General features: G+C 43.0%; 1 protein-coding gene across 2 annotated transcripts; it reads right to left on the reverse strand.

Annotated features, from left to right (window-relative positions):
- Window positions 1-727: 727 nt before the first annotated feature.
- cntnap1 (contactin associated protein 1) lies at window positions 728-18,986 on the reverse strand. 2 transcript variants are annotated; one of them, XM_085783893.1, is made up of 24 exons: window positions 18,604-18,986; window positions 13,989-14,090; window positions 13,070-13,263; window positions 12,618-12,771; window positions 12,045-12,248; window positions 11,581-11,765; window positions 11,323-11,472; window positions 10,939-11,200; window positions 10,537-10,686; window positions 10,272-10,446; window positions 9,751-9,857; window positions 9,523-9,645; window positions 8,955-9,158; window positions 8,688-8,844; window positions 8,477-8,604; window positions 8,205-8,378; window positions 7,861-8,079; window positions 7,506-7,745; window positions 7,162-7,401; window positions 6,932-7,059; window positions 6,620-6,713; window positions 6,288-6,518; window positions 6,161-6,205; window positions 728-3,659 (listed from the first exon to the last, which is right to left on the reverse strand). In XM_085783893.1, the coding sequence occupies exons 1-24, from the start codon at window positions 18,662-18,664 to the stop codon at window positions 3,460-3,462; spliced, it is 3,927 nt and encodes a 1,308-aa protein (XP_085640019.1). In that variant the 5' UTR covers window positions 18,665-18,986; the 3' UTR covers window positions 728-3,459. The 2 variants fall into 2 exon arrangements, with proteins under 2 accessions (XP_085640019.1, XP_085640020.1); XM_085783894.1 differs by having other exon boundaries at window positions 13,070-13,259; window positions 13,985-14,090; window positions 18,604-18,851.
- Window positions 18,987-24,762: the final 5,776 nt, after the last annotated feature.

A 24,762-nucleotide genomic window follows, 5' to 3' on the forward strand; every position in this document is an offset into this window, starting at 1 on the left:
CGTCTTTTATTGAGGTGACAGGTTGGCTATGCCTTGATTCACACAGTAATGGTCATTTACAGTGAAAGAATTACAAAACAAAAACCAAGCGAGTTACTGAAGAACAAAAAAAAAAGAAACAAACAAAACAAAACAGAAGAAATCAGTGTGGTCACAAACACAACCGTAATCATAGTTTCTGGTATTCATTGCAGATTTACAGTTCGATGGTGCAGAGAAGTTGAACCCGCCCACTCCTCACTCTGGTGTCTCATCATCTGGTTTCATACATGACATCACTCTTGACTGGGTACCTGCTGTTCTGTATTAAGAATTATTAAAAAGGTCTTAAGGCTTTTATAGATACTAAAATCTTATAATAGGTGTTAATGTAACACAGAGCAAGATCACATGCAAATCCTGAACCTAATTTAGCTTTGTGCTCCTTTGAATTTGATTTTTTTTTTTTTTTTTAATTCTTAATCCTAATCTTAAAATTTAAACAATACTCACTAAGTTTCACATTGTGTGGAATCAGCAGATACCCAGTCTGAGCTAACAACATCCTGCTGGTCTGCTCCCTCTACTGGTCATTTATAATCAATCCCCTTATACCCACACACCTTCGCCTCCATTATTAGGGAAGCGAGATCAATTCAGCACAGGTCCAGTGTGTTTGTAATGACACATACAAACACCACGGAGGAGCCTCACTGAGCGTCACCCAGGCCTTCTGGCTCATTAACTACCATTGGTGCACTACAATAAGTGAGCTGGTTAGTTGGCATCAGTGCACGTTTTCTTTTTTTATTTATTTTTTTGTAATTATGTAATATTAGTTAGTTGTATCTCTGTGGGCACAATACACAAAACACTTAGATGTCCAGTCACACACACACACACACACACATACATACACGCTCCAGGGACCACGCATGAAATAACTAGTGAGTTTGTAATGAAATGACACTGCTAGGCTGAGTGTTTATAATCCATTTACCAATGAGTACAGTAAGGTGTATACATTTATATAATACATAAGTCGACTCTTCCCTAATAGGCAACAAAGCGTATTGGAGCCAAGAGTGTTGGCTTGCACCTAGTATGAACTTTTGAGTGGCGATTGTCCATTTAACAACAAAAACATAAACTTTTTTTTCTCTGTATCAATCAGTTTTCATTCTGTTTGTCACTTTTCATTTTTCATTCATCTCCTCACAGCACATTCTCAAAAATAGAGCCTGTAAGTGGCAGCTTTGGCCAAATCTATACATTTTCATACATTATTAGCAAGTCGTGTCTTTACAGTAATGCAATGTTTTTTTATATATCTTCTGTACATTCTGTCTCTGTACATTTCGGCACAGTCCTGTCCACCCGTAACAGAGGGAAACCAACAGCGTTGAGTTTCGGAGGTGTATTAGTGCTACAGAGAACAAGTGCTGTACTTTCTTTATCCTGAGCGTTCTTAAAAAGCTACCGTGAATAATTTTACTTTCACTGCTGAAGCAGCCCCTCAGTGAAAACATGTCTCCACTGGAGCGTCTGCTCGTACATTACAGAGTCAAAGGAATTACATTCAAAGCACTCCATTCATCTGCGTTGAACTTGTACAAACCATTAGAAAAAGAAAAAGAAAGTGTCGCTTAATACATTTTTCATATATTCACGTATACACTCATTACATCCTATTTGCTATTATGCATCTGCAAATTAAACTGAGACATTAACATCATTGGAAGCTGAGAGAAGCTCATATTATTGCATGTTACTGCAAAGTGCACTCATGCTCTACATATGCATAGCTAATATGAGGCAAATGTATTACTTTTTCTTTTTACCCTCATCATTTTTTTTCACATACACAATGGTGCTTTAGTGGAGGACAGCTGCAGTGAGAAATGGAAGCCCTAAGCTTTGGTTGCACCACACATCAAATGAAATTTCATCTTGCCAGAGAAGGAAATTTCATCGGACTATAGGAAGGATTTTGAACTTTTCCACTGGAAGCAGCTAAACAAGCAACAGTGGTGATGACAGCGCGATCTGCTACCGTCCTAAAGCAAAAATACTCGAGCAGTGTGAGTTAGTGAGTTTTTACGTAAAAGGTTAGCATTTACACTCTTGTGGTCCTCTGTACATACTGTATGTTATTGTGTGTGTTGATATGAATGCTTCTCCACAGGGAAATAAGGAGCAACAGTTTCCTGAAAGCTATATATATTTTATTACTGTAGATGATGTCGTTGTGAGAAGACTGGCTCTTTTGTGGTATTATTCATTGGAGAGATGTCTGTGCTCTGCAGCACCCAGCTACTGGCAGCTTGACCATAACCTTAGCAACCAGAAGTAAGACAGAAGGGGATGGGGACGTGGATATTTAGGTCACCCTGTCCCTGGCGAGTTTCACCACACTGACTTTTGTTTTTATATTCTGCAGGACACCAACACCAGACTGTTAGCTCTCACACCTGGAGGTACGGCGTCTTTCAGTCATCACACTCTCTCAACTTCTGAAGCCTTACCTGAGAATGTGAGCACACTGTGATCGGCAAAAGCTGCTATCTACTGACACTATGGTGAGTCTGAACCACTTACACGTGCCATTCTGTATAGGTAATGCACTGTTATAGGCGGCAATACAACAAATAGAAGCGTATATACCTTTTACAGTCTTTAAATGCATCATCTCAAAGCTTAAACATCTCAAAGCTCCATGCTTGTTCTCTCTCTCTGGTTGGTTGTTTTTATTCACAAACACCAATTTGATTTGATTTGTTGGATTTTTTTTTGTTTTTTTTTTGGTTGAACTGGTTTTCCGGACCAGCTTTTAGATGTGCTCACTGCTCAAACCCAGAGAGGGATCTTGAGTTTATGGTGTTGAAAATGGCTCCATGAGAGATTGTCATCAAAAGGTATATTATTTTAGATGGTATTAAATCTATACAGTAGGATACTAGTAGCTTTATCCGGCTCAAAAATGGCTCAGAAAAGAAATCAATCAATAAAAGTGTGAGTACTTTAAACTGATGTTCAAACTGTAATTAAACATCTCTTAAAATACCTTCTCCCCCCCACAGTGTCTGATCTAAACCTTATTATTTGAATATGCTATTGTGGTTATTTCAGATCAAGCTTGCTCAAATGAGGCACTTCAGTTTTTCACCCTGCAATACAGTGTGAGACTTGTTGGCTACTCACGCAACATGGGGCTTGATTTGAACTTTGAACCCAGCAAAACTAGAACTTACCAAAATACGTACTATGTAGAGCACCAGGCATCAGATCCCACTCAACCGGGGAAAGGAACATAAAACGAAATGTAAAAAAAAAAAGAAAAAAGAAAGAAAGAAAGAAATCAATTAGTAACTCAATATAGGTATCTGTGGTTGTTGTTAGTGCTATTTCCCTCTGCCCAACCCGATCTAAGTCAAACCCCCCCACCCCCACCCTGCCCTCTGTCCCATAGGTCCTGTGATGCTAGTCACTCCTGAACTCCTCTTCAATTTCCGGGAGGTTCTTTTTTTCTCTCCTCAGGGTCTCGGTCAGTGGCCTCGCGCTGCTGGGAGACTCCAGGTTCTTGGGTTCGTTGGTGTTGTAGCTGCCCTTCTGCTGGTACGCATAGACGTAGATGCTGTACAGGCCTCCGAAGAGCAGCAGCAGTGCCAGGATGACAATGACTGAAAGATAAAAATAGCACAGTCAGACTTAATCTGCAGCACAATGAGGGAGGACAGAGATAGTGATGAGCAGCAGCTTCTATATGACTGATTTTATAGCGATGCATTACTGCACAATATCAGAGGTGTGGGTGAATTTAGGTGTCACATTGTCTATTATGACAATATTATAACCCCATATACACTTTCCTGTAAGATCCAGATAGATACTAAAAAAGGTCAGAACTGCACACATCAGATGTCTGCTGTGTCTGTGACTCAAATGTCTGCAGCATCCCTGGTGCTTTGTGTTTGTTGTTGCAATAAACATCCCAAAATTCACTTGACACAGATAAGCCAGCTCTGGTTCTTCTCTCCCGGTCCTGTGACCGTGTCTTTTGTTTGTCTGCTCAGCTCCACAGCGTCATTGCTCATGCTGCCCAGCCCAATTTTTTTTATATCCATTTTGTTCAAGTTAAAGTTTAATATGCTTCACTCTCTCTCCCGCTTTCTCTCTCTCCTCATTGTTACTGCCTATCTCTGCTTATTGAGCGTCAAATAGAGGTAGAAAACACAGATATAAGCATTTTAAAACACCATGATAGGATAGAATCTCTATCTGGGTGTAATCTCACATTAGCACGGCCACTTTTCTATGGTTTTTATCCATGAAATACTGAATGTAATCTGACCAGATTTAGCTTTGGAAATGGAGAGTAATGGAGAGTAATATGATATATAATGTACACCGTGGAGCAAGGTCATTAAGAGCTTAAAATACAAAGGATAACTTTGATCTGAATTAAGTAGCGTTATGAACATAAGTTTTTAGCATCTGACGAAGACAGGAAACCCTTGATGCTGGAACTGTTTCTCAGATGGTAAACAGCCACCCTTGCAATAATGTTCTTGCCAAAGGTCAAACCAGCATCCAAAATGAGTCGCAGATTTGTAATGTGATTGCTTCTCTCAACAACCACCTGCCTCTGAGCCTTAGTACCAGAATTGTTCTGTCTTGCAACATAATGGCTCTGTAGTTCAAGCTGCTGCTTTGGAGCTCAAGGCTCAGACCACAATTTTCATCCTTTCTGGGCACAGCTTTAAATGTTTTCCCCCCCTGCATTTGCTTGGGCCATCCTCCCACAGTCCAAATGAATACAGGTCAGGCAAACTGGAGACACTGAATTGCCTAGAGGTGTGTGTTTGTTTGTCATTCAGGGTGTTCAGTGTGTAATGGACCAGCAAAATGGCCTCGGTGTTTCTTAGCACTTTCTGCCAACGTTTACTGGCATAGGCCTCCACCCCCCAATAAATGGGTATGGAGCTTGGATCGATTCTGTTGAAGCAGCTGATGAAATATTATCATGAGGTACAGTATTTCTTTTTCTAGAAAAGCAGTACTGCACCTAAAATGGTTTTTAAAATGATTCTGTAAAAGGACAAATAAACATATATTGATTGCCACTGACAGAATTTGCTCACTAGCAACACAGCACTCATTTTATCAGCTACATTTAAATCAAATGTGCAATTTCTTTTGAGCAGTATACCAGACAGAAATGATGTCTGATTACCAGCAGGGACCGTTGCTGGGATGCCTGAATGGTGCGCTAATCTCTAATGACACACTGATGTCCTGCATTAGCATAATAGCTCTGAAACTGAGTGATCTATTAAGCTGAAACATGTATCAATGATGAACAGGGAGCTGGGCCTACAGTATGCAGACTAAATTTAGCTGATCCGGTAAAGGTCTCAGACAGGGATGGAGCAGAGACCGCTCTGTGCTGCACTTTAATCCTGAGACTCCGGCCTCAGCTGCTCATCAGGAGGAACGGCTCTAATTTACCACGTCATCTGTAATACCGCACTGCAGACAGTTCCTCTGGTCTCGGCACTCAACATGTCCTCTTGTAATAAAGTGTGATATTATCATAGGGATTCAACAGAAGAGGAAATATATTAAATATTGATGTTTTCCAGAAATGTACAGACAAAGCTTAGGCTTTAATTTATATTTATTTTAAATTGATTTATTTAAATTTCCTCCGATCTCACCTCAGGTCGTAATCTCTTTCTTTTCTTTGCAAGCTGTTGAGCTCATATATTTCTTGCAAAAACAAATGAGGTCAGAAATACTGTTTATTTGAGATTTTTTTTTTTTTTTGGTTTTGTGCCATGTAATAGATTTGAGCCTGCAGCCAGACGCTTGAATAAACACTCAAAAGCCCACGTTGGAATCTGACATCCCCGCTCTAATTTAGGATTAGAGGATTTTAGGGGAAAAAGGAGAACTTCAAACTGATTTGTCTCATCTGGGACAGGCAAGAGGGTAGTGAGTAAAACGACAGAGAGGAGCAGTGCTTCAAATAAACTGGATAAATTGCTAAATGTCATATTAATGTTCATACTTTTGAATGCAGCAATTCCGAAACAAGGCAGATACACAGCATTTGTCTATTCAGGGCAATGCCCGATTAAAGAGAGTGTGTGTCAGAGTACAGGGAGAAAAAAAATCTTACCTGTTATCCAAAACAGGCCTAGGTCGTCATGGATATAAATGTACTCTGTAAAAGGGAGATACACAGTTAAGTGGATGAACAGTTAACACTAATCCTTTCGTATGAATACACAGTAATATCAGCTCACCTATGCTGGTAAACCAGGGGTCTGCCTCCCATGGTACATAACCCAGGACAGGAGGGAAGGCACCACAGATGGACTCCGAGACATAGCCTTGTGTCTGTACCGGAGGGTCCGTTTCATTCGGACGGAAGAAGGCCTTTAAAGGAGCGTAGACGTTGTATCTCACCCCGGATATGCAGCCTATGAAGCCTGGTGCATTATGTCTCTGGATCTCATAGTCAATGTCACCAACCTCTGAAGAAGCAGCCACAACAAGGAGACATAGGATAAGATAATACTGAATACTAGTCTGGCAGCAAGATGAACATCAACAAGTGGTAAATGTAGGTTTTTACCCATCACTCTGCCAAGGAACATGGACTTTGGAGAGTCAAACCTGGCGTCCTCCACTAATGTTATCTTTTCCACTATGGGCTCCATGTAATCCACCTGTGTGTGGGGCAAGGTAACATCATATATAACACCACCTAACCAGACCTACGTGCATAGGTGTATTTTTTATGTGAGCAATTACAAAAACACAGTCAAGTTTAACCTCTTTCTCGGCAAGAAAACAAATTTAAAGAAAATGTTTAATAGGTTCGTTATAAACCAAATAAACCACATCAGATTGGAGTTTACACAGCAACAGCAGTGAGGGTGCAAACCTGTGTTTTGATGGTTCTGTTGTGTCTGGTGATATTGACGTAGTGGGGGTATCCATCTGCCAGGTTTCTGTGAGTCAGCTGGTACTTATGTGTTATGAGCCCCAGTTTATACCTCAGATCTACACTACCTGTGAGGAGAGACAAGACAAGATGCATAAATAGTGTTTTTTGTGAAAACCTCAATGACCGGGTCAGTTCTTAAGATTATACTGTCTCTGAGCTTCTCCTACCGTCGGTCTTTAGGATGATGGCGATGTAGTCCTGGACAAAGGAGCTGATGTACAGCAACACAGCTGGTGTGTGAACGGTGCTGAAGCTGAACTCTATATCATCTGCTGTGTCGTTGTAGCCCAGGCTGAAATTGTCGTAGTGCGGGTCTATCCAGTTGGCCCATGCTGCCTCGTCTGATATGGGTTTCTTTCGGATGTTATACTTCAACCACGAGCCGATCTCAAAGTAGGCTCCGATGTCTTAGAAGAGATTATTGTAGAGTTAGATACCTAGAAAACCATATCTGCTCATGACAGCAGTTAGTAAGTTCAGGTGTTGTCTAGAAAGACGTGTCCAAACTCACCTTTATGGCAGTAGAAACCATCATAGGCTGTGTTGTTGCAGTCACAGGTGTAGGAAGCGTAACCTTCAATACACTGGCCGCTGTTTCGGCACGGTATGGACGCATTGAGACACTGTCCTGTGCAATTCCTCCGTATACCCTTTTCTTCATCTACTTTGCTCTCTAAATCAATAGGAACGCCGTTCAGCCGTAACCCTCGTAAACAACCCAAGAACGGTCTGTGCGTTCGATTGCCTGCCCCTGATACAAAGGAAAAGTTTATCAGTGGTGGTAAGTCTTCAAAGTTTAGAAGACCAATGACTTGGAGAAGATATTTGACAGTTTTAAGTTTCCAAATGCAGCATAGGTAACTTACCTACGACAAAAGGATGACTAAACTTCATGGTGACAAACGTCTGACCTGGGAACCGTTTCACAGCCCAAGGTTGATAATCAACTTTGATTCTGGCTAGTTTCACATTGATCTCAGCTTGAACAAAGTGCCACTCATTGTCATTGAGAGGCACAGGAGAGTTCAGGGTCGCGTTGAGGATGCCATCACCCACCATAAATACAAACACGAGTTCATGGGTGGCTAGAAAGAGAAACAGGATATAATTAGAAATAATAGTTACATATAAGAATTACATAATAATTACTAGACAAATCAGTCAGTTGCATGAGGTGAATATCTCCCTCATAACAGTGTGGTCAACTCACAATTGAGCTCTATCCGTATAAAGTTTCGAAGATGTTCGTCAGAGTTCTCCATGAAGATACAGTTGCCACGATAGGTTTTGAAGTGGAAGGAGATGTCAGCACTGGATCCCGGCTTGAAGGTGGGGAAGGTTATGTTGGCTGGCTTGGTGAAGGCTATGGTGTTCCAGATGTTTCCTGTGGAAAAACATTGGAATTCATGTAGAGAAAAAACAGCAACCGACGACCCCTCGTACAACACCAACCAAGCACAACCACTTTGAGTTTAAGCTTACTGTCGCCATGGCAGCGGAGAGGCCCGACAGTGAACTGTGCTTCTGAGCCGGTCCTGTTGGTATCCCCGACCACAATTTTTCTTACAGGGAGATGATCTCTAAAGTCCAAGTAGCCCTTATCTGAGTACCTGGAAAAGCCACACAGTGGTGGATGTTAAAGATCGGGCATCACAGATACAAGCTAAAGCGGCTTAATGAGTCGTTCTCTCACCATTGTCTGTAGTCTGCATCACAGTGGCACAGAAACCTGGAGTCGGTGCAGGTTTGGTTGATGGCACAACCACACATCTGGACCTCTCTGTAGGTCCCACCCCAGTAATAATGACTCACATTGTTGCGGCCAATCCAGTAACCAAACGGTCTTCCATCTATTTGGAATGGAAAAGGTGTGTTAAGAGTCTCCTTGATGTTTTCTATCTCCCTTGTTGTCCATTAGCGCACGAGTAAAATATTAAATGACATGATTAATCCCACTTACTGGGGGTGTTTAGAAGACGGGACTTGTAGCAGGAGTAGTCGATCCACTGCTCACAGTACATGGAGATGTTGGCCAGAGCGGTGACTTCATCCCAGGTAGCATTCCAGTAGTTGACATCTCCGATATATGGCCGGTCTATTGAACTCCCAGTCACCTTAGTACCATCCACTCTGTCATTCAGAATCACCGTCCAAGCTTTATAGGCTGCAGAGAGGTGTGACAGATATAGGGCATAGGGTGGACAGGATGATAATGTAAGAAAAATTAAAAATATGAAAAGCAATTTAATGTCTGATAAGACTGTCAGAAAGACAGAGTGCTAGTTCAGAGGATGCACAACTTTCTAGTACACACACACGCACACACACATAGAAACAGCTGGAACGATCTTGTTTAATGAACCCTTTTAATTTCCCTTGAAATTTCATAACACATTTCTCATTATAGGAACAAGATAACCTGATGTCTTGCTTTTTCATCTTTTCATTAACAACTCACAGAGGATCTAGTAAATACTTAACACTTTGCTGATGAAGCTGTGTTTTTCGGATTGACAGCTTTTACTTACACTTCATTTTGCAGTACACCTCAAATGGTTTCAGCGGCCCACTGAGATCAGGATCGATGGTGTAGTTTCCAGACCAGTACTTGCCACTGAGCCTGTAGGCCTCGCATGACTCTTTATAAACGGCTGTTTGAGGAGAGAGGTGAGATTTGTTATTATTAGGGAGAAATACAGCAATGGGACAGATGTGATTAACTCTGAAGAAATGCTTATGAGAAAACCAGCACTTACACATGTGACACACTTCTCCTTTATAGCCGGTGTTCTCGCAGAGACAAATAAAATCGTCCCAGGACTGGATGCATCTGCCTTCATGTTCACACGGGTTTGGAGTACATCTGCAAATACAACAGATGGTTGAAGTGAGTATTTTAATGTTAAAAATGTGAAAGAATAGCTTTTGTAACTGTCCTTCTTTAATTTCCACACTCTTGCTTTTCTCTAAAACCATTTGTAAAATACAGTCATTCAAGGTTTATGAGTCTCAGGGCCAAATTCTTCACAAACATCTTGACTCATGTCGTCAATGGAGTGTGTTTGATTGTGGTAACATACAGTATAGTTCTAGCATAGTTATTCTAGTTTAGTCTTCTTAGGCAGGTTTTCTACCTTTAATAAAATTAAATTATATATTCTGTAGAGTAGATGAGGATCAGAATCTGAATTGGATTCTGTACCCTTTGCAAAAAATAATTTAAAAACAGACAAAACACTATTATAAAGTAGCTTAGATGCTTAGTGATGTTTCCTACCTGTCAGTAATGCCACAGGTTCCTAACAACAGCTCTGCATAGCGCCCCCATTGTCGTTGCAGAATAATGTCAATATCAAGCTGCTCATTGTCTATGAAGATATGCTGCATGCAACCATGGAAGCGGTTCAGCTTGGTTTCACATTTCCGTATGGTGTTATTGGTTTTTGGACAACCTGAGTGCAAGAAAAAAAATGGATTAGAATTAGCACATTTTGATTTTTGTTGTTGTTGTCAGTTGTTGTTTAAGTCATCAACCACCACACCTCCAAAAAAGTAGCGGTCCCCCGTCCGAATAGTGAAGGGGTTGGTGATCTTGAGTGGAGAGCCCTCCTCCTCATCAATGGTGAGGGTCAGCAGGTTGTCTCTGGCGGCCAGGTCCACTGAATGCCAGTAACCATCGTTCAGCCTGTATCCTAGAGATTGGAGAAATGTCTGTCATGTCATGAGATCATGTGCACAGCCTTCATCTAAAATTGACAGCTCACCAGTCCCTGCCTTCAAACAGAGACTGCCCTGTCACAGCTCATCGATCTAGATTAGGCATGGCAGGTCCTCGAGAGAGGAGTCTGTCTTTTTTTTAGCTTTTACAAAACCAAACATAAATAGCATGACCTTATCTACCTCTATCTGTTAGACAAAGGCATCTGAGGCAAAGATCTTATCACCTGCAGCAAACTGGAGTTTCTTCTTCCCGGGCTGAAATATAGTGACATTGATCTGTCCCTCACTCAGACCCAGCTCGAGGGCACCGAGGTCATCGGCAAAGCGTGTGAACATTAGCAGCCCGGTGTAGTCCCAGGAGCGGAACTTAAACTTGACAAACATGCGAGGCCTCCTGAAGAAGCCCGGCACCTGCAGATAATTGTTGGGTCCGGCAAAGGTCATCGGTTTGAGGAGAATGTCACGGCAAGCGTAGTGCATCTTTTTCTGAGGGCGAGAAGAAAAAAACAGAAAAATATCTCATTGATTTTGGTGAAAACATCATTAGATCATAGGAAGCTATTGTATTATGACTCGAATGTGGAATAATGGTCTGTATTAAGTCCTACCTTTCGTGGTATGCGGATATCTGACTCTTCTCTCTTGGCTTTGTCGATGATATTGACTCCATTGATGAAGACATTCTCCAGGCAGCCCCGGAAATTTGGCACAGTGGGCAGGTGAGGCAGGTTTGCTTCTATCACTCCTCCTACATACAACTAAGAGGTATAAAGACAATCAGTTAGCCTCATTGACCTACAGTAGTATACATATTCCTAATATTAATATAATTAAAGGAGGATAATAAAACCCAGATGCGGAGTTACCTGCGTATCCAGATCCAGGTATGTGAACTCTCCTTTGCAGATGCCTGTCACTGTGTGGCTGTCCACTGTGAAGTTCACCTGCCGCCCATAGCGCTTGATGGTGACGTAGTGCCAGTGCAAGTTATCCAGAAGGCTGCCAGCGCTCAGCGTAATCCGACCGTTCACGTTGTGCACCACACTGCTTCCTATAGGAAACAAATGGCAGAAAACCCACAGAGCAGCTCTATATGAGAGAAAATGCTGGAAGTAACTTCAGGGCTCTGGCCAACAACCTAACCAGCGATATTGATTTCACGATTGAGAGAAGCTTGCTTCTTATTGAGATGGATATCACTGTCACATGGACCAATATTGTTGTTGCATCCCTCTCTCTTTCATTTCCTGTCATCTTCTCCACTGCCCGGGCAAAACAAATGTGTGCCCAAATACTCTAAAAGAAAATTCATTTACGAGTCCTGGTGTACCGAGGCTGATGTGCAGGTAGAGACGGCCCTTCTTCAGCTCCAGGGTGAGGACGTCTCCTTGAATCCCCTCGCTGTGCAGCAGCAGGCCGTCCTGCTCCAGAGTCTTGAAGTTTATGGCGATGTGGTCGTGCAGTGTGCGGGACCTCTTGTCTGGGTACATGTAGATCACAGAGTCGTCTCCGTTGTACTGTAGCACATAAGAATCTGAAACGAAGAGCAGAATATCTAGATATGTAACATTTTGAATATATCTTCTGATTTAAAATACTGCCCACGGTTTACTGAGCAGTCTGCATCCAAGGTTATATGCAAATCTGTGTGGCATTTATTGGGATTATCTGGTGATTTTCTGCAGCACCTCGTGGGTGTTGGTATTTAGCTGGTGTAGGATGTTCTTCAGTAAGAATCAGGTGAGCTTAGTCGTGTCTTAACTGGGAAGATGTTGTGTGATATTTGGCGCTTGAGTGTAGTGGAATATTGACAAATATGACTAAGCACCGGGACTGCAAAATCTCCCCAGATCTTTATCAGAGGCATGCAAATCCCTGTGTAGCATCCATCAGTCATTTTTACCATAAGGACAGCCAAACAGCTCCAGCCTCACACCGATCTTCCCTCCGTTCTCCGTGTTCCACGCCAGAGGCAGCAGGCGAATGTGTTTAGCAGTAAAGGCGTAATGGAAGACATTCCTCTTCACCTGATAATAATTCCAGTTTCCAGGCATTGTCTGCAAACAGATGAGCCAGGGAAAGAGACGAGAGAGTTATTGAGTCACTGCAGTGGCGTTAACACCTTATTAAGGGACTGGAGATGAACTGATGATGAGATTAGCTCTGTCAGTGTTCAGAGAGATAATATGCTCTGCTGTCTTGTGTTTCGGCGCCAGGGACAATGGCTATAATGGAGCACCCACTGAATGCAGAAACAATTGTGAAGATTTGACTAGATAATCCTTCACTCTCATCCCCCGTCATGGCCCTGATCCCACACCCTTACTAAAATCATTATGGCTCAGTGGCACCTACAGAGTTTCCTCCACGCATGATGTACGGCGTCCAGGAATCTGGTCGGTCTCCATATAGCAGGGAGTACTTGCTGACCCAGTCATATGAGTTGAATGTCCCCTGGGTGGCGATGGCCACCAGTCGGTACTTCCTGCCCAGGTCGACTTGCAGCCATGGCTGTCTGTCCCTCGGAGATGGGGACCAGCCACTGCTGCCTGGGGGTGGACAGAAATCATAACCCATCCAATTAAGATATCAAGTGACCTTGTAACTTATGTCAGCCATTTTTAACTTGATACAGATTGGGGGGGGGGGTTTAGCGACTTTGTTGACAAGCATTTAGTATACAGCAGCAGTATATATCACCAGTTCCTTACACTATGAGCCTAAATCTTTTTTTTTTCCTCAAGTTTGCAGCCAAATTTAGCCAGAGTTACTATAATTGTCCCCTTGGTTTCCTGATTATGTAATCTGAGGTCCTTATTTATGTGCTAAGATTAAAGCAGGTCTATATTTATAGTGCTTTGATACGTTTTTGAATAATTTTTAGTGTTGCACTTCTACACTGTCAGATTCATAATGGACAGTTGAAAACCAGAAACATATCAAAATGGATACAGCACAACAAATATGTTATCTTTTTTAAATCCATGTATTGTTCTCGTTTGTCAAATGCTGGTATTTACTATACCCACAATGCAACTCAACTGCCAGCAGTTCAGCTAATGTAGCCCCAAGTGACACAGACACGCAGATACTGCAAGTTTAATATTGTAAAACTAATGACAGTAGTGTCAGGGTTGGCATTATTCATGCTCCAACAGGAGCCATTATGTTGTATGTTATTAATTACACTTGTGCCTTTTCAGGTATAATAAGTTCAAATATCTGCAGCAAGAAAGGTGTCTAAGGTGAACAGTGTAAAAAATTGAAGACTTACCGTACAATTTGGCAAAATTGGCGGAGTACAGAAAGTTATATCTGGAGGAAGCCAGAAAGGAGGAGGCATAGAGCCCAGAGACCAGCGGATCAACACATTCTCCTGCAGTGACAACAAGGAAGAAACCAAGGTCAGAAGATATTCAATAGACCTCCTCACAATGCTGCATTTGCAACTGGTTTTCAAAATTATGCAATTCTAGGGCAACAAAGACAAGCACTGCTGCACAGCCTGATAAGAAAACACCGTTTGGAGTTTAATTAGAGGTGAACGCATTCTCCATTGGACACAAACATCAAATTTAGCCGGATCAGTCCAATTAATAATTCAAAGCACAGCACAAACACATTTAGTTTTTTTGGTCATTAAAAATGTTCAGATGGGGAGGTCAAAGATGTACAACCCTCATTAATGCATAGCCACTAAATAGCCTCCTTTTAACCAGGTGGATCAGGATGTAACTAAGTGTCCTGACACCTACTCAGAGCATGTGTCATCTTAGCATCCTCATTTCTTCACAGTCTGTGTGGGACTGGGAGTAAATTATGAAACCATAGCTGAGATTAACTATTGTGAACGTCATGCAGTTACACAACCACCTCTTTCATATTTCAAAAGAGTTAAAAGATGGATCTCGTGTGCGTGTCGGCCAGACAGAAAAAGATGTTGCAGCGTCATGTGGATGTCATTGTGGCTGTGTGAATTTGTGTATTCGCCTGCCACTGTCTGTATACCTGTGTGTTTATACATGCAGTATCCTGGACAGGGAGGACACAGTCACACTGAGGCTGCGGCTGTGTTGTTGTGCATGTGGTTACGAGACCGATAGGCCCATCACCCATCTGCTGAGGCTTGCTATCCGACCCACGGCTATTAGAAGTGACCATAATTCTACCTAATCTTGCTTGTGTCAGTGCTGGGGATAAATGCATGATGCCCTCACCCCGAGCTGCAAGTGAAACATTGTCTCATTTAAGTGCTGAAGTATGCTCTTTAATACCCCCAAGATACTTCATATAGATAGTCTGCAAGAAAATATAGATGGATTTGGGTTTAACTTGAATGAGAAGTTCAGGGAGATACAAGACCAACTCAAGTAGAGCTATGAGGAAAATGTATTGCAATCCACCACAGTGTAATCCTCTCTGAACATATGGAGTTGTTTACTGTAACTCATGTTTTTACAGTCTCAGAGGTTTTGGAGCACAACAGAAAGAGGCAGTGAGCTGTGGCTGAAAGCAGGAGGCTTGAGCACAATTTGTATGCAGGCTGCAGGTGGAGTGAGAGAAAGGACGGGTACAGCACAGCCTCAAAATCTTAACACCTTTGAAGAGGGAAAGAAGTCTGAGTGATGAGAGCAGATTGTTACAGCAAAGAAATACGTAGAATGCTTTCATCTGCTGCCTGACACTGCTTCAAATGTCATGTGAGACATAATATGCAGCATGAATACGCCATCATCTGAAGAACGAAATCGAGTCACAGGAGCGTGAGTCCTGTCACCGGTCCTGAGAGGACACACCGTCCACTCATGTGGAAGAAACGTGCTGAACAAGGGAAATGTGACCTTGACTTTCAGCTCCTGTCTGCCTGCACGAGAAGCCTCCTCACCACCCACACGATACAGAAATGCTTACGGAGGAATCGATAACAGCTCCCTGCATGCTGCATCACTGTGCTGTGGAGAACACTTTAAGTGATCCACTGCTTAAAAACGAGCTGTTTCAAACAAAAATATTTGGAGGCTTTTTGTGCTGCAGTTACACAACCGAAGCTCATTTGCCCGCTAATGGCTTAAAATGTATCGATTTGTTTTAATGCCCCTCAATTAGTAGTTAAAGGGAGTGGAGGTTGACTTTAAATGTGAAGAGCAGCTGCTCCATCCCAGACTGCAGCAGGTTAACCCAGGACACTCAGCAGCTCCACACCTCCACTTCATGGCAAGACTGTCACACAATCCATCCACACCCCAGCCTCTTCACGACTCGCCTCCTCTCCCCTCACTCTGAACCCCCCCCCCCTCACCCTCCTCCCCTCTCCCTCTTTATCTCCATCCAGTAATCAACTGCTCTCTTGTGCACTCACAGCATTCCATTACCTCATGCCCCCTCTCATCATCATCATTTCTTCTTCTTCCTCTGCCAGCCTCTCTCTCTCTCTCTCTTTCAAAAAGTAGGCGTTGTCATGTTGCAGTAACTGAGGTTCACCTGAATCCTTTGCAGAACATCCTGTCACTACAGTAGGTTTTCGCCCCCTCTCTCTCCCTGTGATCCTGCGTGCCTCCCCTCCCTCCCTCTCCCTGCCTTCTCGTCACCCACACAGTGAAATCTCTTTCTCCATTCATCATTAAGAAGCTGTGGGGAACCGTGTGGCTGCGTAGCGCTATATCATCACTCCTGCTGAATCATCAGTCTACTGTAAGTGTAGGCCGGTCTGTCTGGGCTGACACAATCATCACTGCAGGTTACATACAGTATGCAGAGGCACCTCCTCCGGCTGTCACCGTCTTGCTCTTGACGTGCAGCAGCTGAGGATTCAGACAGCAGCCCTGCATTTGTGCAAATGTGAACTGAATGCAGATGTCCACCGACATTATATCAAAGAAACACGACTACCCTATCAAAGAAATGCTGCAACATAAGAGGAAGGAAGTGAAAAAAAGAAATATAGCATTTTTCTATTAGATGGATTTCACTAAATTATTAATTCCCAGGCAGGCATCACAGTGGGTGGTGTCTGACTACAGCCAGGGATAAAAACCCAAACTGTGCAGCACGATAGAGTCAAATTCAGGTTTACATTTGCTTCTGTCTCAGCATAGAGCAACACATGCTTCCTTCACAAGCTATTATAGCTTCCCTCACATGAACCAAGTAGTCAGTCCCCTGCTGATCAAACTGCTAACCATGACAGAATGCACAAAGCATAAACTTGAGTATGCTAGTACAAAATCACACACACACACATGCACATACACACTGAAGAACAAGGCTCAGCCCCACCCGACCGCATGGGTCACACTGCTCTGGGATCTGAGGCTCCATTTTAATTCGGCACTGTGCACATGAACACAGCAGACGCAGCGTTGCACTGGCCTGAGATACTGTAAAGTATGGGCCAGTCCAGTCCCACAGGCCTCAACTTACTGGATAGCATGCATGCAGTGATTCAATAAGGTTATGAAACTTCCACTCAAGTGCAGCCTCCATTTCCATTCATTTTTCAATTTTCTATTACAGCAAGATGGTATGATTCACGTCTCAGCACCAGATGTGACGGACATTCGAGTAATAGCAGTGGCACCAGGATGATCATCAGTACAAAATAGATGTATATTACAGTATAATGCAGTGCCTGGAGAGGAAGGTAATCCTCCTGTAGCTTCACTGGCACAGTTCAGAAAGGTGGAGAACACCTATCTGAAGTGGATCCACTTCTATAAACACCCAATACACAGACTATACACCTGGTTTAGCTTTCCTTCAATCAGCATACTGGCTATAGCATTCACTTCTACTCCATCATCCAGAATTTGACATTTCAAAACATCCAGAAGTCACATGAGCTCCCATCCCTAATCTCTAATCTCCCAGTGATGTAAAAACTAGTGAGTCATTCAATGCAGTGTATGGGGTTAATAAACAGTCAGCAGAGCCTCCTCACTCTGACATCACCTGAAAGGCTCGTTAGTGTGCATACATAACAGGCTTGATAAACGAACAAACGCCCCCTCACCAATTTTAGCCCCCAACACAGCCCCACCTCTGTCCAAGCATATGCTGCACCACATGACTGCTTCATTGATCAGTGGGAAATGATTTCCCTGCCAGGTGAATCCACGCAGGATGCGTGACTCTGTATATGAACAGGTGATGTGCACACAGCCACCCCCCCCCCCCAAAAAAAAAAAACAAAAAAAAAAAAAACTACTGCAGTGGGCTGGTCCCGGTCAGGACGCCGATACCCTGCTCCCTCAACTTGATTATTTTCAGCACCAACAACAGCAACCAGCATCAATGCGACATACTGATGATTCTATTCAGAAACAATAGGGCAGACACGCGGGCGGGATCGTGCTCTGCGGACAAGTGGAGAGTTGAACCCACACGGTGCACAAACTTGCACGCTGGCTCTGAGAAAGCACTGCAATGCAGACACTCCAGTGTGATGGGGAACACCGTGCGCACCTTCTGCTGCAGGACCGGCGCGGCTCTGCCTCTGCACTTTTTTTTCTCTCTCTTGCTTTGGCGCGTGAGCCCATATAACAACGTTTTTACTGAAACCGCATCAGCCAAAAAAAAATTAAATAAAAAAAAACAAGCAGTGAAATGTCATGATCAGTGTTTGAAGACTATGTCTGGTTTTTATCGCAGCGTGCGTTGCCCTTCAACACCTCAGGATACATTTTGCCCTCCGGTGATATTTTCCACTTATTCACCTGCATCAAATGTTATCCTGCAACTTTTTTTGTTTTAACCCTAAAGCACACACACAACCACGCGCTGACTAACCTGCAGATAATGCATGTATATAGCCTATATACACCTGGACATATTTGACTGATATACTAGCAACCGATAACAGAGGAACAATATTGCTGTTTCACAGGACTTACGTGATGAGCAATGTTGAAAACCCAAAAACAAGAGGCATATGCTCAGTACTTTGCAAGTCATCCTTCACTTAGGACGCGTTTCTCCACATAGGCTATGTCAGTATGATCGTTGATTGTTCTGCAGCATCCTCTCAACCCCCCTTTAGCCCAACTTTAACTCGCGCAGCTCCAACTCCTCTTCCCGGGATGTCGGGCAGCCTCCACCGGGGCGGGGGCGCGCATCGAATGCCGAGAGCGCGCAGTTCCTTCGGCTATGTTCTTTTAACCAGTTTTTATTTACATGTCTGTCATGGCATGGTTTGGCTCCCCCTGCATTATATCATCCAGCGTTGTATGTGGATGTGCGTCCCTGGCCGAGTGCCTCAGAGGAAAAGTGGGATTTTTGGTTGTTGTTGTTGTTGTTGTTGCGTCCCTTCCCGCAAGAAGCAGGTTGTTTTTGGACGCAAAGGAGAACGAGGAGGGGGATGATGGGGTTGGAAACTTTTCACGTCCCGTTGCAGATTGGTCGTGTCTTTTTCTTTTCTTTTTACAAGATTATGAAACAAACGAGGTTGTTTTCAAATTCCTGACCAAAAAAACAAAGTTCCATCTGTCTGTTTTGTCAAATGACGTCCTCTTCTTTTCTTCTCTGACATTTCCTGTCCTCCTTTGAAACAGTTTCCATGGCTGACCAAAATTGCACTGCGTCAATGAGAGCACTGTTGAGCAGTTCTTTCTCTCTCCAGAAAAGCAGATCTAAACTTAACCCCCTCCCTCCAAGAAAATGTATAAAAGGATGTCCTTATTATCCCGTATCAGCAGCAGAACCACAGAGAACCAGAGCTGCAGCCCTGCAGGGTGTACTGTTCTGCTGGCTGCCTCTCTGACCTTGCCCAGGTATCCACTTTATGCCAGTGCACTCCCAAATGTTCCCAAAGCAGAACAGGTTACAAGCTGATGATGCCAGCTGTGCAGTCTCATCACTACACACACACACACACACACACACACACACACACACACGTATACACACACAGGAGCGGTGGGGGGCGGGGTGAATCTAAGGCAGTGGGGGATTTGTGGCAATGTGTGGCACACTGACCACAGCATAATAATAAAAAAAAAAAAGCTTTGGGATTAAGAAGTGGGTTTATGGGACGTCAATGAGTCAACGATGATGTGAGATTGAATGGCTGGGCCAGCGTGGGATTTACTGTGTTTTCAATCAAATCAGATTGTCAGTTTGTAAGCTCCCCGGCTCTAGTTTCCTGCCCACCCTGAAATACCGTAAGAGTATAGAATTATATCTGCAGAGAGAAGACAATGGCAAATAGAAGAAAATGGCATGGGAGATTAAACTAGGCCATCAAATCAGCAGGGGGAATTAGTTGCAGATGAGGCCCAGACACTGCAGAAGTATTTATTTTACAGGTACAAAATGATTTGCTGAAGTAAATTATCATGATCTCAGTGGAAATCTATAATTCTGCAAGAGCTTTGGAGAGAATTTCTCATCCATAACCTCTATTATTTCACTGATACACTCATTAGTTTCAAGATGAGGCTTCAAACAAGATGCAGCGGCACTAATAGGTGTGTAATTTCCTTACAGTCCTGCTATGGTGTGTTCAGCTTTTGCAGGATTTTAATCATACAGTTTCTGTCGAATCAGAAATGACAGTCAGAGTGAACATGTTTTAACACGAACAGTGCACAGACACAAACACAAAAGCATGAGCATCCTCCCTCCCACACATCTGCACCTAGCTTATAGATTTGAGGGTTGTGGTAAGATGGGATCTGCCCATCTGTTTCCCTAATGACCTTTTACATTTGACATCATGGTTACCATAGAGACCAGTGCAAAGAAGACCTAATACGACCCAATTGGTTTAAAATTATTCATCTGGATAAGACAACAAAGGCTGAAAACTGATAAACTGATAAGCAGGAGCAATCAGACACAGAATGTATTACCAATCCTAACACAGAGTCCCTGCAACTCAGTCACAAAGTTGTGGTATTTTTGGAAAAATGCTGAAAATGTCAGTCGGTTGAAAATTATCACATTTCATGATCAATAAAGTGACCTTTCATAAAACAGAGAATAGTAAATAAGATAAATGAAAATAAAATATTGTTTACAATGAAGCAGAACCAGGCTGGACTACTATATAATGACAATTCACATTATTTGCTGCAAGCTATCATCATAACTTATAATGTGCTGTTAGCTTAGCCTTTGTCTTTAGCCAGGCATGTCACTTTGATTGACTGTGTTCTTACTTGAGGTGATTATTATTATTTATTATTATTTTTCAATTGTATATCATATTCATTTATGATAATGAATAAGATCTAACATTGAGCTATTCACTAATCCCTCACTGACAGTTGAAAGTTAACACATTACAAAGCTTGTGAAAGTGGATTAGTTCAGCTCTATGACATTCATGCATGTAAATACATGTATGTAATGTACATAATCTGTTTTATACAGTGTGATCCCCCCCCCCCTAATTTAATTGTGTATTATGAACTAACTTTGTAAGGTCACACAGTTTCAGAGCGTAAAACCTCAGTTGACCACTAGATGTCAGATAAAGCTCAGACTTGGATCCCTATTCGTTGCACATAATGGCAGCTTGCAGATTTGACTGATAAGCTGCTGTCCATGTCTCTCCCACAGTCTATTCATCACTTAACTTCATTCTGCTGTTCTTAAATGGTCTTTCATGCTGCCAAAATATATTAAACTTTGACATAAATTATGAGTGAATGAGCAAGGTGATGTTTGCATTAATAAAATGAGTCTGACAGGTCAATATGTCAGATCATTTTTAAGCAACAGAAAGCTGTGAGACCTTTTTTTTAATTTTACTAAAAGACAAACATGTCATAAAGGTCTTAAAAGTCACCCCCCTCCATACACGTATGCACAAACAAACAAACCCCTGATGGCCGCATTTCTCACAGGGATGTTTTTTTTTTTTGTATCAGATTGTACTTTGGTCTGCCCCCATTAACATTGTGTGCATTTTCCATAGGGGTACCACTGTACACTGCATAGGATGTGTGTATGCTGAGGGTAGAGGCAACACACACAGAAGACACATGCACGTTCTCACAAGTACATGCACCATCAAAACCACAACCACAGACACACAAACACACGCCTACTCACAAACAGGGGTCAAGTCATGACTCAAGACCCAGATGTTTCCAAGAGATAGTTTTGCTGATCTGTTATCACGGCTGAGCACAATTTGTCATGAAGATGGATGAGAAAATCTGAGAAGTTGTGCGTGATGAGCGCCGGCTTTATTTATGTGTATCAGATATGTTAGACACAAAACAGACCCAAGTTATGCTGACGGTGGCTGCTTTGAAAACGTGTGTCAGAAACTGGAGAATTCAGCAAGATTGTTCTCCGGTTAGTCTCGGGGACAGGTGTTTGTTTCTGGCCGACATCTATGGGAACCCAATGTTCCTACATACATGCTTGGGGGCGGTTAGAGGGTGGTGGGGGGGTAGGGGTTTGCTATAAACAGCTATTAAAGCAGCATGATGCTCTCAGGTGTCCATACACCAGTTTGACCCCCTGCTGGCGAGGGCCAATCCCAGCTCAGCAGGGGATGGACAGACTGGGATCCCACCTCCCACCTCCCACCTCCCCCAGTGTTAGCTCAACTGGTGAGTCCAAGACAGCTGCTACAACCTGTTGAACCAAGTCACACTTCAGAATGGACACACAAACCAGCTCAGTTTGGCCACAGATAGTAAATATTTAGGTCACAATGGCTTTGGAGGAGGGAGGACCTTGGAATAGTCTGACATTTGAGGAAGTACATTCGTTGGCTTTCCTGCCAAGAGTTAGAGAAAATCGATACTCAACGTCTGTAGGCTACAGTAAGTACGTAGCTGGAGCCAGCAGCCAGTTAGCTTGGCTTTGCACAAAGAGTGGAGACAGGGGGAAACAGCTGGCCTGGCTCTGTCCAAAGGTAACAAAATCATGTGAAAGGTTTAATCAAGAAAACAGAAGACAGTTTGCTGCCTTGTAACTGGCCCCCATCGAGACTTTGTTTGGCCAATAACCACAATAAAACTGTGAATTGTCATTTGTGTCATTTGGCAGATGCATTTTTCCCTTTAGACATAAAACACTATTGCATTTTTGCCAAGTTAAGCTAAACTAGCCAGCCTAAGCTAACTAGCTGCTGGTATTGTTTTTGCTTTACAGATAAGAGAGTGGTGTCAGCTTTCTTATCTAACTAATGATCCGTGTATTTCAGGGCAGGATTACACCAAAAGCCAAACTGGTACCAAAGTCAGTAGAAGGAGGGTGCAGACTCAGACCATTTATTATTGATTTTACCTTTTCCCTCTGATGTTGTCTGATGTACTGAGTGATGTTTGACAATGGCGTCGTTGGTCGTTGTATGTCTGTGCTATCTATCTATCTATCTATCTATCTATCTATCTATCTATCTATCTATCTATCTATCTATCTATCTATCTATCTATCTATCTATCTATCTATCTATCTATCTATCTATCTATCTATCCTACTCCACCGAGCTCTCATCAGATTCCACTTTACTCTGTTAAAGTGATGTCCTGAAGTCCTGATGCCGACTGCTGTCACTGAACCATCCTCACACACACATGCAGACTATTCCTAATGAACACGAACACACTTATATACATTTTACAAAGCTGATTTATTCACAGGGGAGACACACAACGACAGCTCACACAAAGACAGCAGCTCTGACACCTGCATTACTGTAAGTTCAAATACCAACAACAGCTGTGCCCTGGTGGAGATGCATGGAGCTGAGACACTTTTGTTTCTCATGTTTGCTGCCAACACAAGTACACACACACACACAGATGCAGTGGCACAGCCAGTGACACACACACACACACACACACACACACACACACACACACACACACACACACACACACACACACACACACACACACACACACACACACACACACACACAAAAGTGGGTTGTGTTTCACTCACACAGCAGACAGGCCGCAGTTATTTAGTCTGCCTCCCAGTTTGTTTGCCCACTGTCTTTTTCTCTTTTGTTGCTCTGCCTTGGGCTTTGTTTGATGTAAACTGCTAACTGTAGCAAATGACAGTTGCAGCTGGGAGGATGATGAGTGAGGTTGAAAAGAGTCACGCCAAATGACAAAGTATGAAGGTGGTCAGGTTGGATAAACAGCAATGTTTCTGTGTTTGTGTCCAAAAAGCGACAACTCTCTTCACATTTATCTACAAGAGGGCACTGGGAAATTGGCCAAACTGAACTGGACAGGACAGGAGGAGGAAAGGTTATATGTGCTTATATGTGTATGTGTATACATAAATGTCTAGCTACTAGTCGTACAAACTGTGTCCTTCCTCTCTCCAGTTCAGTTCCTTGGAGCTCAGCTCCATTAAAGTACCTTTGGCAGCAACGCATAGAACGGCTTGTCCTCTCAGTACTGGGCCCAGCTCCACTCAAACCTGCAGGTGGACGTGGGACATCTGGAGGGCAGAAATTCATTGCGCCTAATGGAAGTAAGAGGAGATGTATTTCTTATGTGTTTAAGTCAGTTTGCACTGGTTTCAAACCAAAGCCTTTATTCCCAGGTGAAAAGCCTCACTTCTTAAAATCACAGATTGCTCTGCTTCTCACAGTCAAAGTGGGGGAGGGATTATTAGAGTCGACGTTGTTCCCGATGATGAACCATTAGTGAACAAACCTTGCCACACTGGGCAAGCCCATGGGGAATTTGTGGTATACAGTGTGTGTGTGTGTGTGTGTGTGTGTGTGTGTGTGTGTGTGTGTGTGTGTGTGTGTGTGTGTGTGTGTGTGTGTGTGTGTGTGTGTTTGTGGTAGGGGAAGGGGAAGGGCGCAGAAATTAAATACCGCCTTACTCCTCCTTGCAGGGTTCACCCTCTGCGTACATGAATGTTGCTCTTGGAGGTCACGGCACCTAGCAACGGCCTGGATCGAGTCCTGAAAGAAACATGAGACAGCACGCAGGCAGGCACATACACAAACACATATATATTATATGCACACACAGAGATTATATACTAACATACAATTTCTTAAACACACCAAAGTTAAGCTAACTTTGTTTGGCATGCTTTGTCTTGTGATAAGATGGTGAACC

The sequence above is a fragment of the Trachurus japonicus genome, chromosome 8, assembly GCF_045865225.1.
Source record: "Trachurus japonicus isolate A0001 chromosome 8, Traja_1.0".
NCBI classification, from domain to species: domain Eukaryota; kingdom Metazoa; phylum Chordata; class Actinopteri; order Carangiformes; family Carangidae; genus Trachurus; species Trachurus japonicus.